At 61.3% G+C, this 15008-nt stretch overlaps 1 protein-coding gene across 8 annotated transcripts in view; it reads right to left on the bottom strand.

Moving 5' to 3' along the window:
- Positions 1-14238, bottom strand: part of COL16A1 (collagen type XVI alpha 1 chain) — a 100085-nt gene extending 85847 nt beyond the window's left edge. For 5 of the 8 annotated variants that reach the window (XM_075908922.1, XM_075908923.1, XM_075908924.1 and 2 more), the window contains exons 1-2: positions 2467-2535; positions 1252-1505 (exon numbers count right to left, since the gene is read on the bottom strand). In XM_075908922.1, the coding sequence (XP_075765037.1) occupies positions 1252-1505; positions 2467-2520 (308 nt within the window). In that variant the 5' untranslated portion in view covers positions 2521-2535. Of the gene's footprint in view, positions 1-150; positions 285-1251; positions 1506-2466; positions 2536-9946; positions 9969-14148 lie in introns of those variants that run through there. The other 3 variants (XM_075908929.1, XM_075908930.1, XM_075908928.1) reach the window with 3 other exon arrangements.
- Positions 14239-15008: the final 770 nt, after the last annotated feature.

Genomic DNA, 15008 nt, shown 5'->3' with positions numbered 1-15008 from the left:
ACGTCTCCGAGGGGGGAGCCTGTAACCGCAAGAACAACGCGGCGCCCGGGGCGGCTCGCGGATTGATTTGGCCATCGGCTTTCGTGCGTAAAAGCCGCGGGGGCGGATGCGGGGAGCCCCCCGGGGCTGGGGGGCCAGTCGCCCGCTTACCTGCCGGAGCCCCGCCGCGCCCGGGGAGCGGAGCTCAGTTCCGTGCCGACGGGGGCTGGTGTCAGACCATGCCGGCCCCTCTGGGCAGCGCGCAGCGAGGGGGAGCGGGACACCCCGGCTTGCTCCCGGCAGCTGCTGTCGCTCCTTTGGCGCTGGGGCCGGGGGAGGTTTCCTGGGCGGGGGCAGGGCGCGGATCCGCTCTCAGGGCGCCACTGACAGCTCCCGGCCCTGCGCCCTGGCCGCCTCTCGGGCCTCTCTCCTGCGCGCCCGCTCGCTCCCGAGAGCCGCCTGCGCGCGGAGTGTGCGGCGCTGCCAGGCCCCCGCGCTGGAAAGACGAGCCCTCCAACGTGCTGGAATGCCGGGGCGGCCTAATCAAGCCCAGCTGGGACAGGCGCGGCGCCGCCAGGCCGGGAAAGCCTCCTCCAGCTCCGCGGGCCGCCTGTCCCGGGCGGGATTTGAACACGCGGCCCCTTCCCCTCTGTCCCCGAGCCCAGCTCCCCGCCACCATCCCGCTCGGGCGCTGGAGTCAGCCCAGCGCCTCTGACCGGCTGGGATCATAATGCCTGGCCCATCTCACGCCGCTAGTCCCTGTGTCACAGAGGGAAACTGAGGCAGGGGGGGCCAAATGGGCAGAGCACAGGCCTGGGACTCAGAGCTGAGTGAAATCCCTGCTCGGCCCCAAACCGGCCGTGCCTTGGGCAAGTCACTTACCCCTGGCCTGCCTCTCTTTCCCCTCTGTACAATGGGTCCAAGGGCTCCGCTCTGCCTCCCAGGGGCGTGATCAGGACAGATCCTTTCAAGACCGGAGGCCCTTAACTATTCCACTAAAAGGGGGGCAGATGCTACTAGCAGTGGGACTTAGCCACCAAACCGCACTGGCCCTGGCAATGCAAAAGGAGCCGTTTCCTTCCGCCATTTCCCCCAGGGCAGCCGCCTCCCTGCCAGCCTCCAGCGAGCCTGCCCGAATGGCGGCAGCTTGGGGGCCCCTAAGCCAAGTCACACTGTGTTTGCGCCTTTCCAGACAGCTTGGGGGGCAGAGGGGGACACCATGCTTGGGTCTGGGGGGCAGGGGAGGGGGCCCACGGGATCAGCGTTCCCTACCTGGTTTCAACTCTGGGAGCAGAGCGCTGGGTGGTTAGAGAGCTGGGAGCATTTCTCCCGCCCTCTGCAGTCACTGGTGGGGGCCAGGGGCGGCCGTGTCCAAGCCAGGAGACAGAGCTGCCAGCTGTCTGGCCTAAGCCAGCTCTTCTAAAACTCCTTGGTGCCGCCAGCCCTGCCGAGCCGGCCCGAGGCCAGGAGAAGGAGCTGGGTTGGAGTCTGGCTCCCGTGTCAGCCACCAGCCCGCCAGCTGCAGCCTGTAATTGGGGGAGGGGAGGATGCGTAAGCCGAGAAGCTCACCGCCGGGTTCCCAGGACTCAGGGTTTGCAGAGTCGACACTCGAGGACCGTGGGGCAGGCTGGGAAGGGAAGGAACCCAGAGCCCCAGCTCCGATTGGCGGAGCAAAACCCAGCTTGGCAATGCTGCTGGGCCGAATGCTCAGTTACTCTACGGCCCTCTAAGTCACAGCCCCTGGAGCATGGCCTCAGCTCGGGGGTATTGCAGTGCAGGGTCTGCACCTGCCCCACACCCAGGCCAGGGAGCGGACGCACCCTGCATTACAGCTCTCCTTTGGCCCCCACACTGATCGGGGCCCATGCAGATCAGTGTGGGATGTAGAGCAGCCTCGAGGCTGCTCTAACTGACCCCAGGTTCCCAGCAGACCCCTGCGAATGCAAACATGGCCCGTCCCAGCCGTTCCCCTGCAGGATCTGGGGCGGGGGGGGATGAGGAGATACGGTTCCATCCATGCAATCAGCCCGCATGCAGCAATTTGCTGGCCCCCAGGCCTCAGCCCTCCCCGGCCTCTGCCCAGCTAGCTCCCCTTCTGAATCACCTCTCGCTGCCCTGGGCAGCCTTTGCCAGCTGAAGCCAGCCCCCGGGGCTCCGGGAGCCAACAGTCTCCCCCCCCTTTCCCTCTCCGCTTCCCACAGGGCTGGCCAAGAAGCTGCGGCGCTTCGCGAGCCCCCGCCACGTTCTGCAAGAGCCGCCGAGTCAGGCAGAACTCCCACCACAAGGGCTCCCGTCTGAAACTGAGGCCGCCACATAGAACTGGCAGGAACTGATTTTTCCACCAGCCGCCCCAGCAGCTCTTAGCCCCAGCTGGGCCGAACAGGAACTTACCGGGCCCAGGCTAGGGGGTGAGGAGCCAGGGCAGTAGCAGTGGCCTCCATGTGGTGCTAATGCGGGGGGGCCCAGAAGAGCACATTCCCACAGTACCTTTGCCACACGCTGAACTGGCCACATGGGGTCCCACGCCGCCGGTCGCCCCATTGGTGCCGGAGTCCTGCGGCAAGGGGGCTGCCCACAGCCCATCACACCCGGGCAGCACCTGATGGGGATTCAAACCTCAAGGGGAACTTCCCTGGGCCAGGAGATGGGGAACAGGCCCAAGGGATAAGCCAGGCTGCTCCTTTTTAGATGCGAGGGTGGGGAGTCCACAGAACCACTGGCCCCACCTGCCTCTGGTGGCCTGCAACCTGACCACGTTCAGCTGGGGTCCACCGGCCATTGGGAATCCAGCCCACCTGCGCCCAATCAGATCAGAGCATTGCCTGAGCCCGCCCTGCAGCCTGCCTCCAGCTGCAGCCAAGAGCTAACCCCTCCAAAGGGGATGGCAACCCCTCTAATTGCCGGCTGTGCCATGCTGCACCGGGTGGGGGAGAATAATTCCTCCTGACCCCTGCTGTGATCGGCCCTGGAGCATGAAAGTTCCTGGCTCCTGCAAGGATCAGCAGCCCGACACTTAGCCAACCCTCTGAAAACCCAGCGGGGCGGCTGTGGCGGTGTTGGGTACCCCCTCCCCGATCCTGCACCCCGTTCGCAGCTAGAACAGACTCCGCCCGCCAGTAGAGCAGGGGGGTTTATTGCTCCTCCAGGACACAGCCCAGCACAGACGGGATGTGGTTCCAGGAGTCAGGGCCAGGCTGCCTCAGCCCCCTTGGGGTTCGGGTCCACAGGCCCCTGACCCCCAGTACTCAGCTTAGCCTCTTCTCTTCATGTCTTCCCAGCCAAAAACTGCCCAGCTCCCAGGCCCTGCCCCCCAGCCAGGTGGCCGCCTCCGCCTCCCTCCCTTTGTCTCTCCCCCTGGGAAGAGCCTTGTTATCTGCTCAGGCTGGGCTAGGTGTCTGGGCCAATCCACACGTGGGTGAGTCAGTGGGAATCACAGGCAACCCGGGGTGCAGAGCAGACAACACCCCCCACTACGTCACAGCTGTTTAACCCTTTGATCTCCTGTGGCAGTGGGGTCCACCAGGCAACCTTTGGTCTATTGGGAAGGACGGTCTTGTGGCTAGGGAGCTGCGTGTTCAATTCCCTGCGTGACCAGGTTTAATACAATAAAAAGCCTCAGTTTCCCCAGCTGTAAAATGGGGGTAACATCTCCCTTTTCTGCCACCCCTGGTCTATTTAGGTCAGTGGTGGGGAACCTTTTGGGGAGCGGGGGCTGCACACAAGTGAGAATAAAAAAAGCCCCACAAACAAACCACCAAACCCCTCACTGAAGCAGCCCCGGCCTGAGAAGGAGAAAGATGCTCCCCACATTCCCCTTGCACACCAGAGCGGGGGGGGGGGGGGCAGGCTGGTCGATTTTGTGCACTCTGGCCCCACAGGCAGGGAGTGGAGAGGCTGGAGCACCAGCGCAGGTTCCCCAATGCTGGGGGGAGCCTTGGGGGCGGGATCCAGGCAAGCTGGGGCCACATCCGGCCCCTGGTACTTAGGTTCCCTACACCTCTTTGGGGCAGGAGCTGCCTCTCCCCGCGTCTGTGTAGCACTTGGTGCAACGGGGCCTCCAAGCACGACCCAAATACAAATGATCATTTCCTCGTCTTTGTCCTGCATTTACCAATAAGTCCCGGTGTGCCCGCCTCCCGTGCCCCCACACTTAGGGGGCTGAGAAACTCAGCTCCTAAATGAGCCTAACCCTGCGCTTTCCCCTTCTCTTCTCCGGCTGCCTCTGCCCTCCCCAAGGACGGTGCGGCATTCAACTGGTGTCTTCCCTAACGATGACAAATCTATTTACACCGAGGCTTTACAAACGCGCATTAGGGATGCATGTATCTCAATAAACACGCTCCTCATTAACAACGGGTATTTACACAGGCCACGGTAAATAAGCCGTCGAGGGAGCCAGACGGTGCATTAGGCACTCGGTTCAAATCCTCCCCATCTATCCTGGTGACAGTCCCCGTGACAGGGCATTTATCCCTTAGCTACTGACGTCCCGTGGTAATTACGGGGTAATTAAAGCAACTGGGTATGAAACAGAACCCAATGGCCATCCTTCCTTTTTATGGGACAATTATTTTCCCAGAGCTGCTCTTTGTTTAAACCAACCTAAGGCTCTTAAATAACCCAGTTTGGGAAGAGACGTGTTAAAAGGATGGTGATTGGTGCATCTAGCCCCCAGTGGGCAATCATTTTTGATGGGGGCCACTCCAAGATATTGGGAAGTGGTCCAGGGCTGCACTTTTCTATGGGGGGGGGGGGTGCAAGGTTGGGTACGGAAGAGCGCTCGAGGGAGGGGAGGGTGCAAGACAGGGTGTGGGGTCTGAGAGGGAGTTTGGGTGAAGGAGGGGGTTGTGACCTGGGGTAAGGGGGCAAGGGTTGGGGTTGTGACCTAGGGCAGGGCTACTTACAGCTCCTGGACCCCCTGACTCTGAGCAATTTGCCCTGATTGGACAGTGCCCCAGACCCACCTGGTATATCACCCCCCCCCCCAGCTCACAACTTCCAAAGACCCTGGCCACGGCTGACCCACCTTTTGTCCTGAGAACACCAACAAAGTCAGATCCTCCTTCATCCGGAGCCCTCTCCTCTCCCTCCTGCATCTGATTTGGTCTAACAAAGGGGTTGCCAGATGGTTTAACCAAAAATACCAAACACTCCCCCCCCCCCCCAAGAAAAAGAAAACACCGGGGGGGGGGATTCTGTTGTGGGGGGGGGACTAAAGTTGAGGAAAAAAAATAAAACAGCATGGCTCCTTTCAGAGTTCATGCAAAGTCAGAATAGGGACAGGAAAAGGGGAGCAGTTGAGCACTAAGACCCAGGGCGGTGATTTTGTTTTCTTGATCAAGCCAGAATGCAGCTTCCCTGCAGAACCAGGTAAGCAGGAGGTCCGGGAGTGATGGGCTGGGGGTATCGGGGGCAGCGAGGCCAGGGGCCGGGTCCAGTTGCTGAGTGTGTCTTAGGGTTGCCAGGTGGCCGGTATTTTCGTCTCCTGGCCAGGAAAAAAAAATCAGAAAATAGCGGACATTTTAGGTGGCAACCCTTCTAATGCAGGGGAGCAACCGTCATTCCCCACTCAGAATTGAACAGGACTAATTCCTTTCTCCTCCCCCATCCGTTAGCCAGGTGGCCCCAGGCTCTGTTTGTCAGAGGCTGGGAAGGGGCAACAGAGGAGAGATCAGTTGCGGATTCCTTGTTCTGTTCACGCCCTCTGGGGCAGGTGGCCTTGTCCACTGTGGGCACACAGGCCACTGGGCTGGATGGACCTTCGGTCTGACCCCGTGGGGCCGTTCCGATGTTCTTGTCTCTCAGAGGCGGCATCATGTGAGTCTGGAATTTTAAAAACGAGTGGTCCTGTGGCACCTTAGAGACTCACAAAATATCTGCAGTATCACAAGCTTTCGGGGGCAAAATTGCAGCGAGGGAGGCTTAGGTTGGACGTTAGGAAAAACTTCCTGCCTGTCGGGGTGGTTAAACACTGGGATAAATTGCCCAGGGAGGTTGTGGAATCTCCATCCCTGGAGAGATTTAAGAGCAGGTTGACAGACACGTGTAGGATGCTCTAGACGGTGCTTGGTCCTGCCGTGAGGGCAGGGGACTGGACTCGATGACCTCTCGAGGTCCCTTCCAGTTCTAGTGTTCTATGATAATCCAGACGAGACGGAAGCCTTATTCTTGTGTGCCCAAGAGGACTGTGATGGAAGAAGAGACTTTACCAATATTCACTGGCTCCAGAAAAGGGACTCGGAGGGATGGTTTTGCCTCCCCCGTCTATTTCCACGTGCCGGCTGTTTGCCTCCTCCTGATTCTCCTCCTGTTGGGAGCATCACTCGCTGCGTTTCTAAGCGTGGGCAGGAACCGTCCCGTGCGGAGGCCACGGTGCTAAGCAAACAGGTCTGCAAGCCGCCATTCGCTCTGCAGGGAGAGGAGCCCCCAAACGTCCGTGGCGGAGCCGAGCCGAAGGCGGCTCTCTACAGCATTACGGCAGGGGAGGCGTTACGAAGACATTGTTCAAATGCAATGAGCACGGCAGGGTTCTGCAGCCCCGGCCTGACCCACGAGCCCTCGCGGTAGCAACGCCACGCACGAGGCGGCTGCTGTGGACTCTGGGGGCACTTCCTCGTGCGAGGCTCGGAAAAAGTGATCAGCCTCCAACTCCGCCCGAGGAGAGGCCGGGGAAGGAAACACTGAGCCCTCTTTCTAAGGCGAACCTCCTCCCCATGCTGGCTCACCGTCGCACGCACAAACGCGCTTGGCGCTGGCTCACTGTCGCACGCACCTTCCAGCCACCAGCACGCACACAGACAGCTGCAGGGAGCTGCACGGTTATTTGCACAATAGTAGTGCCCAGCAGAGATTGGTGCTCCATAGTGAGACAGTCCCCCTGCCTGCTTGCAACGTAAAGTCCCGTAAAGACCCGCGTTGGCCAGGGAATCGGGCCTGGAGACGTGCTCAAGGTAACTCAGCAGCAGAAATAGAACCCAGGCCTCTGGAGCCTAGTGCTCGTGCCACTAGGCCACACTGCTCATGATAGACCCCTGTGCACACACTCAGAACCCCTGTGTGTCGCTCACGGCCAGTCAGTTAATTCCCCTTCTATCTTGCCTGCCAGGGGCACCTTCACAGAGCACGCGCTCCGGGCTGGCAATCGCTTCCGTTATAAATCTCCCTTTGGAGCAGGTTTCACATTTTTCAGGCTGAAACGTCGCACGCAGCCCAGCTGTCCCGGTCGTCCAACAGGCAGACACCCCCTCCAGCCTGCCCGTGCAAGGCTGCAGGGCGGTCACAGCCCTTTGCTCTTTTGGTGCCGTGGTCACCTCCCCAAACAGGCCCGGCATGGAACACGCCCCGGGCTATTTCTTGCTCCCAGAGCCGCAGAGAAGCGGCTACAAAGTCCGGTCAAACGCCGGAACCAGCCCCCTTCGTTCTGCGGCACCCGCGGTCAGAGACACGTTTCCATCCTGGCCCCGGAGACGGGCTAGTTCCATCCCCCAGGAGGGGGAGCCAGTCTCCCTGCCAGGATCCAGCGGGGAGGGAAGATCAGCTCCTAACGCACACCTCATTGCGTGGCTCACGCTCTCCAATGCAGCGGTGTAGTTCGCAGGGTCTCCTGCATAGCAGCATCCAAGCGGTGGGCAAATAGCGCAGCCGCAACGCGAATACGTCAATCACATTAATAACGAGCACAAATCACAGGAGCCGATACAAATCTCGCCACTCTCCTGTGGGTTTCTGCATTGACGGGGGCGGGGGCAGCAGTGTTCCTTGTCAGTTGGGCATGTGTACGGCTGGTCAGGATGCCGAGATTCTGATGCTGATCAGCAGAGCACCCACAATTGGTTTTTGTTTCCCTTAGTGGTGCACATTCGCACGCACTGTGGTGCACACAACAAAATTTATTCTGCACATAGACCGACCTGTTTAGAGGGAACAATGCAGGGGAAGCAACACAAATGCCAGACCAGGGTCGAGTCAATGGCAGCAAATGCTTACCATGGCGATTTGAATGGTGCCTGCTGCATACAAGGGAGGTTAAAATGCATTTTTTTTGGTAAACGTGTACCTGCTGAAAATGTCACTGGATACATGTTTCCATGCGGGGGTGGGGGCTGCCTCTGTATCAGAGGCAGCAGCATGCTGGGGGCTGGTAGCTCTCTGGGAGCCGGTGCTTGTGGGGAGCCGGCTTGTGCATACCAGCTCCTGCCTGACCATTGGGTGCTGGATTGGGACCCACGGGATTTGAGTTTTATTCCCAGCTCTGCCACAGGTTTCCCGTGTGACCTGGGACAAATCGCTTCATGGCTTTGGGTCTCAGTCCCCCCAGCTGTAAAATGGGCATCCCAAGTTATTTCTTTCCCCCGCCCCCATTGCTGGCTTAGTGAGAGTGTGAGCACTCTGAGGTGGGAATTGTTGCTGACTTTGTGCAGCGCCTTGCACACGCCACGGCACCGCAACTGAGCAGGCTCAGCACATGAAAAGGAGAAGAACGTTGCCCCTCCTCCCACAACGACCCACGGAGCACGAAACTCACAGAGGCGAGCTCATCTTTCAGGAAGCCCAGGCCCAGGCAGCCAAGAGACACAAATCAAAGCCGCGCGGTTCAGTCGCTGGGCTTGCAACCCGACGGCTCCGAGACACGATGGCGCAGAGAGGCAGCTTGTGGTGGGACATTTCCCCCTCTGCTTCCCCCGGCAAAGCGCCGAGCGGCCAGCCGGAGTCGTTTCCCGGGAACCGCAGCAGGGGCCTGGTTTGGGGGTTAATGTTCCATCTGGTGCTGGCTGGAAGGGGTCCCCACAGGCTGCCTTTGCTTACGCATAATTAGATGCTGATGCAGAGAAAACACAAGGACAGCCGGAGCACTAGGGTGAGAGCCGCAACAGCCAGGCCCGGAGAGACGGCACAACTGAGGGTAGGGGCTGAGATTGCTCTGGTGCTGCTGCCCAGCTGGTCTTATACACACAGGCTGTGTCTAGACTGGCCAGTTTTTCCGGAAAAATCAGCCGCTTTTCCGGAAAAAACTTGCCAGCTGTCTACACTGGCCGCTTGAATTTCCGCAAAAGCACTGACTTCCTACTGTAAGAAATCAGTGCGTCTTGCGGAAATACTATGCTGCTCCCGTTCGGGCAAAAGTCCCTTTTGCGCAAAAGGGCCAGTGTAGACAGCTCAGATTTGTTTTGCGCAAAAAAGCCCCGATCGCGAAAATGGTGATCGGGGCTTTTTTGTGCAAAAGCGCATCTAGATTGGCCACGGACGCTTTTCCACAAAAAGTGCTTTTGCAGAAAAGCGTCAGTGCCAATCTAGACGCTGTTCCGAAAATCATGCCAGTCTAGACGTAGCCACACAGCTCCTTGCCCACTCACACACACAACACACACTTGCCCCTCCCCGCATGCACACACAGCCCTTTGATGCCCCCCCACTATGATCCCTCACATAATACACACACAAAAAACAGTCATGCATGCGCTCACTGCCCCCTGCATGGACAGGCGCACAAACACACACACACACCTCCCACTCCACTCCCCCCCCCCCCCCACTGGCGCACACTCCGAAATGAGCTGAGAATGAATGCGGCGGCACACCCGGCTGCTCTGGGGAGCACAGAAATGCCTGAAACCTCCTGAATGGTTTGGAGATGGTCCGGCTTTGTCCGTGCGCCAGTTTGGCGCAAGGCTCGAGCGTTTCAAAGTTCTCCGCGTGAGGCAGCTCCCGAAAACGAAAGCCCTCCCAGGCCGGCCAAGTTGCACCAGGATACGGTGCGGTCACCCTTTGCACGTGTGAAAATTTTGCACGGAACCAACGGGCCCATGGGCGGTTCGACGTTGCTGGGGTCCTTCCTCCCCACTCCCCTTCCTCCTGGTGTCGTCTCCAAACCAGAAGGGGCCCGGAAGGGCTTGTGGAAGAACCAGTATTATTCCTTCTCCCCCCGTGTCACCCTGTCCCCGAACAGCCTCCCTTTCTCTTCTCTCACCAGGCTGGATCGGAACAGGAATCACCCAGGCGGAGCCCTCCCCGGCTGTCCCCCTCAGGCCTGCGAGTTTCCATCCCCTCTCTGGCCCAGAGGAAATCGCTGCAAATCCCCAGATCCCGTCTCCCCCGCGGGCTCCGTTCCCTCACCGCAGATGGAGCCTCTGAGGTAACGAAGGCCATTAATTACCAACAGATGCCCTGCGAAATCTCCGAGCCGCCTCTCGCTGCGGATTCCTTTCCCTCGGAGCCTGCGGTGAGGGGACCGGGTGCACACGGAGGCCCAGGGACAGCGGGCCCGGCCCCGGGACAGCGGGCCCTGGCCCCGGAGGGGCCTCCCCCCCACGCCAGGAGTCGGAACCCAGGCGCTGGAAGCAAGGGGAGGCTCAGGGGTCCAAAGAGCACGATTAAGGGGCAGCCTCCGGTGGTGTAAGTAGCACGTGACCCCAGCGCTTCCCACTCACCTCTGCAGAACCCACCTGCCGGGGGGGGGGTGCAGTGGGAACATGCAAGGGAACTCCCCCCCTCCCCCCCTCGCCCCCTCACCATCCCATGGGGAAGGCAGCGCGTGCTGCCAGCTCCCCACAATCACCCTGACGTCTCCAGGAATTACAGCCTCATCCGTCAGTGCCGATGACGCCGTGTGACGAAACCTCCAGGAACACGTCCAACTGACGTGGCCGCCCTAGGAGGGCTGCAGTCCTGCGTAGGGGGGAGGGGGAGGGCTGGTCCGGCGGAGGCCAGCCAGCCAGCGGCAACGCCACAGCCGGCCAGCACAGAACGGGCCGCACCACAGGGACGCCAGACACCGCTATTATTAGCAAAACCAGCACCAGGCCCGGAGCCGCCAGCCGGTCCGGCCAAGGCTGGGGAGACCGGCTCCATGCTGAGCTGCAGCCGGAGCCATCAGACATGTGGGGCTCTCCCGGGCAGCCACGCCCCAGCAGGCCAAGCACTCGGCTCCCGCTGGACCCCCGGGCTGTCACTGCCCCACGCAGCCGGGGCCTCGCTGGGTCTCAAGCCTTTTTCTTTTTTACTTTCATAACCGAGGCCGCAAGGTGCCGGGACACTGAGCGGCCAGGCCCAGGGCGGGTACTGGACACAGGACAGGCCAAGCGCGCATCCGAAGCGGGTGCCACAGGGCACGGGGGCCAGGTACAAGCGTCCCCCCCCCCCCCCCGAGGCCACCAGGGCGTGCACAGGAAAGGGGGCAGGAAGGTGCCGCTCCAGGCAGGGGCAGGGCCTTTGGGTCAAAGAGCCAGCACCGGAGTCCTGCTGCCTGCATAGAGACCTGGTTGCCAATGGACACGCGAGCCCCTCCTGCCCCTGTCCGGTCCAGCCACCCCAGCTCGGCACGGCAGCCCCCAGAGCTGGGCCATCTAAGGAACCCTTTTGTCTCTCCACAGACAGATGCAAGGGCGGGGGGAGGGGAGGTGTCTCCTCCCAGCTCCGTGTGCCGTGACCCAGGAGGGGTCGAGGGCTGGGGAGAAGGACTCAGTTTCCCGCTCCCCCAGCAGCATTGCAGGGCCTCGGCCAGCCTGAGGGATCGTCAGGGGGACCGGAAGCTCCACTCTGGCTACGACGCTGAGCCAAGCGGCTGCCTGAGTCGCTCGAAACCCGAACCAGATGCTGGCGGGAACGGCTGGGTTGTGTAATTAGCAGTTGGTCTTAAAGGGACGTTGTCAGCCTCGGGGACCCAGCCTCCCCTGCGGGCTGAGCCGTCTCGAGCGGCTCCGATTGCCTGGACTGCCAGGCCGGCCGCCTTTAGCCCTGGCGCCTAGCCTCACCGGTGGATGCGTGTGTCTGCTCAGCCGGGCCCCCCCCGGCTCAGACGGGCCCGTTGCCCTAGGGCCAGCCCAGCCTGGACAGGGCAAGCGGGTCATGGAGCCCAGCCCGGCCCGGCCTGCAGGAGACGGGGGGGCAGAGTCCTCCCTGAATCATTCAGCACCACGTCGGCAGGGCGAGGGCTGCCCAGGGGGTTTGGGGCTAGAGCCAGACGGGTGGGAAGGAGGCCGAGAAAACCACCCCACTGACGTGGCCGGGAAAGGCTGGAGCCTGGGGGGGGTGGTCCCAGAAGGCCCAGGACTGAGCCCAGGGCGGGGGCACGGTGGTCGCAAAAGACCCAGGACTGAGCCCCAGGGGTGGGGGGGGTCGTTGCAGAAGTGAGCTTGGGGGGATCCTAGAAAGCCCAGGACTGAGTCTGTGGGGGGTGGGGGTGCATGCACAGAAGGAGGGCGGGGGGGGGAGGGTGTCCCAGAAGGCCCAGGACTGAGCCCTGGGGGGAGAGGGGGGGTCCCAGAAGGCCATGTCAGCTAGGGGCACATGTCAAAGGGAACTGGCACAGCAAGGCCTCTGTCTGCATCCCATCTAGGGAGAGGATGGACTGAACCAGAGACCCCGCTCATCCTCCCCCCACCCCCCAGGTGAGCTGGATGGGCTGGTGCTGCAACAGAACTAGCCAGTCCCTGGGAGCTGCTAGCATCTTCCCAGCAACACCCCCCCGCCCAGCCAGTCTCTGCAAGCTCAGCCAGGCCACGCTCCACCCCAGACCCCCAGGCCCATGCCCTGTATCGACTGCCATTCGGGGTGCAGCCCGCCCAAGGAATCGCAGCGCTGCTGCCAGCCAGGGCAGGGGCAGCAAGTCCCCGGGGCGAGATGCCACCTCCCCCCGCCGCGTACACAGGAGAGGTTGAATCGAGGCTGTACCAGGCTCCGGCTGAGGGCTCTGCCCAGGGATGGTCAACAGGGAAGGCAGGGGCAGCCGGTACAAACTCCCAGCACCCTGCGAACCCACGGCCAGGGGCAGCCCCCCATATAGGCCAGGGCTGGGGAGCCTGTTTTGGGCCGGGGGCCGCTGACCCACAGGAAAATCAGTCGGGGGCTGCACACAAGTGAGAAGCAAACAAGAAAAAACAAATCCTCACGGACATGGCCCAACTGAGAAGCAGAAAGACCCTCCCCACATTCCCCTCCCACACCACAGCCTGGGGGGGCAGCCTAGTAGATTGTATGATCCAGCCCCATGGAGAGATAGCAGGGGGGCTGGAGCACAAGCACCCTCATGCAGGGGAGGGCAGCCCTGAGCATCAGGCACCAGATCCAGGAAAACCAGGGGCTGCAACTGGCCCCCCAGGCCTTAGGTTTCCCGCCCTTAATACAAGCAAACGAGGCGGTCACCCAATTAGATGGAAGGGAATTTTTTTCCCTCCATCTAAAAACCACATGAATCTGTTCTCACTTATAAACCAAAGTAGCAAATACTGTGCTTGTCGAGTTTTTAGTTGACACTCTGGAGCGCGAGCTGGGTGGAAGTCCCATTCGGATGTGTCACGGCAGAGCTTCCAGCGCGCGGGGCGGGCGGTCGACCTCAGTAGCCCAGCCTTGGCCAGGCATGCAGCTGAGTCAGTGGGGATGAGTCAGGGGGGCTCACGCTTAGCGAAGGCGAAGGCCGGTCAGCGACCCGCGACAGCTGCTCTGCCGTGTTAGGGGCCGGGATCCCCAAGACGCTGAGCCCACAAAGAATGTCTCGTGTTGGACTTGGAGGTGAAAACTTTGAAGGGTCAGCGACTGGGCAGCAGACCCCACCCACGGTCTCAGGATGTTCCGGTTCATCAAAAGTAGAAGAGAACTCAGCCCAAAGGTTTATTTTTATTTCAACACGGCTCATTTCAAATGCCAAATAAATAAAAGTAAAATTGCCTTCTAGACATCTCATTGCTCACTATATTGTACCGGGGTGGGGGGGCTACTGTGTCCTTTTCCCCAGCCCCCTCAAGGGCAGGACAGTAGCCTTCTAAGGCCTCCCAAATAAAGCTCCCCTCCATGTGTCTCAATGTCAATGGCTCCAGGCTAATAACTACACCTTGTCTCCAACAAGGCAGTCTGGCCTAGCGGCCGCAGACAATAAAACACCCCCTTCTTGAAGGGCAGTGAGGCCCAGCGGCCAGAGTCTGTTCTCACATCCTGCTCAGAGGGCAGTGAGGCCCAGTAGCCGGAGCAGGTAGCCACACTCCCTGCTCCCAGGGCAGCAATGCCTAGCAGTTGCAGTCACTAGTCACAGCTGTAACCCTCTGGGGGCTAGGGGACCTGGGCTCACCCTCTCCACCAGGTCCTAGCCCAGGGCCCAGGTAGGTGACCACCGCTAGCTCAGCAGGGAATCTGCCCCAAGCTAACTCCCCACCCTGAGCTACTTCCTACCAGACTCACCACAGCTGCCGCCTTCTCCACTCTCCTCCAGACAGGACTCCTCCAGCCGCTCCCTGCTGACTGGCCCCCACAGCTCAGTCCCTCTGCAGCCCTCCCCACCCACAGCACCTCCCCACCCAGCAGCTGTCAGCTCCACCAGCCTTTATACCTGCCCAGCAGGGCCGTGGGGGCGGGGCTCTCGGGAGCCCTGGTTAACCCTTGCAGGGCCAGAGCGGGGTTGGTGCACCCTGGCACAGGGGGCAAAGTCATCGCTCATCTAGGGCCCCAAAAGCCCTGGGGCAGACCCTGACTCCCCCTCCCTGCATCCGCTTGTTCCCTGGGATGGACCCAGGCCCCTCTTGCCTGCCAGCTCTCAGGAGCCAAGGCCGGAGCTGCAAAGCTCCTCCAGGCTCTCTCGGGCCGCAGGATCTTTGGCTCCGCGGCTGTGACCTAGGCCCTCCGGACTGCACTAGGGCAGCACCGAGTGGCTGGAACGTTTGGCTGGGGGGCACAGGGCACGGGCCTCCCCCACGGAGCCCTCGGGCAGCTGGTGGGGGCGGGCAGCTCCGACCTTTGCTGGGAAAGCCAGGCAGGGTGCGGACTCTGCAGCTGGCACCGTCCCGTCTGCCTCAGCCCCGGGGGCAGGGCAGGTGCTGGCGCTAAGAGGGACCGGGCCTTGTGAAAGGTGCCCTGGCGTTTTTCACGAGCGTTTGGGGCTGGCTCCCCACTGGCCAGTGATTGGTGTCCTCTGCCTCCTTACCAGGCCCCGGCAGCTCCGAGCAGGGTGGGACCCCGTCCCCGGCCTCCCTGCCTTTCCCAGCGTGTGGGGCGGGGTCCCCAGGGCCTACACCGGGCACGTGGGCAGGGATGGTGCAGACACG

Source organism: Pelodiscus sinensis, chromosome 25, assembly GCF_049634645.1.
Source record: "Pelodiscus sinensis isolate JC-2024 chromosome 25, ASM4963464v1, whole genome shotgun sequence".
NCBI lineage: Eukaryota > Metazoa > Chordata > Testudines > Trionychidae > Pelodiscus > Pelodiscus sinensis.
This window is presented reverse-complemented; position numbering and strand designations above follow the sequence as displayed.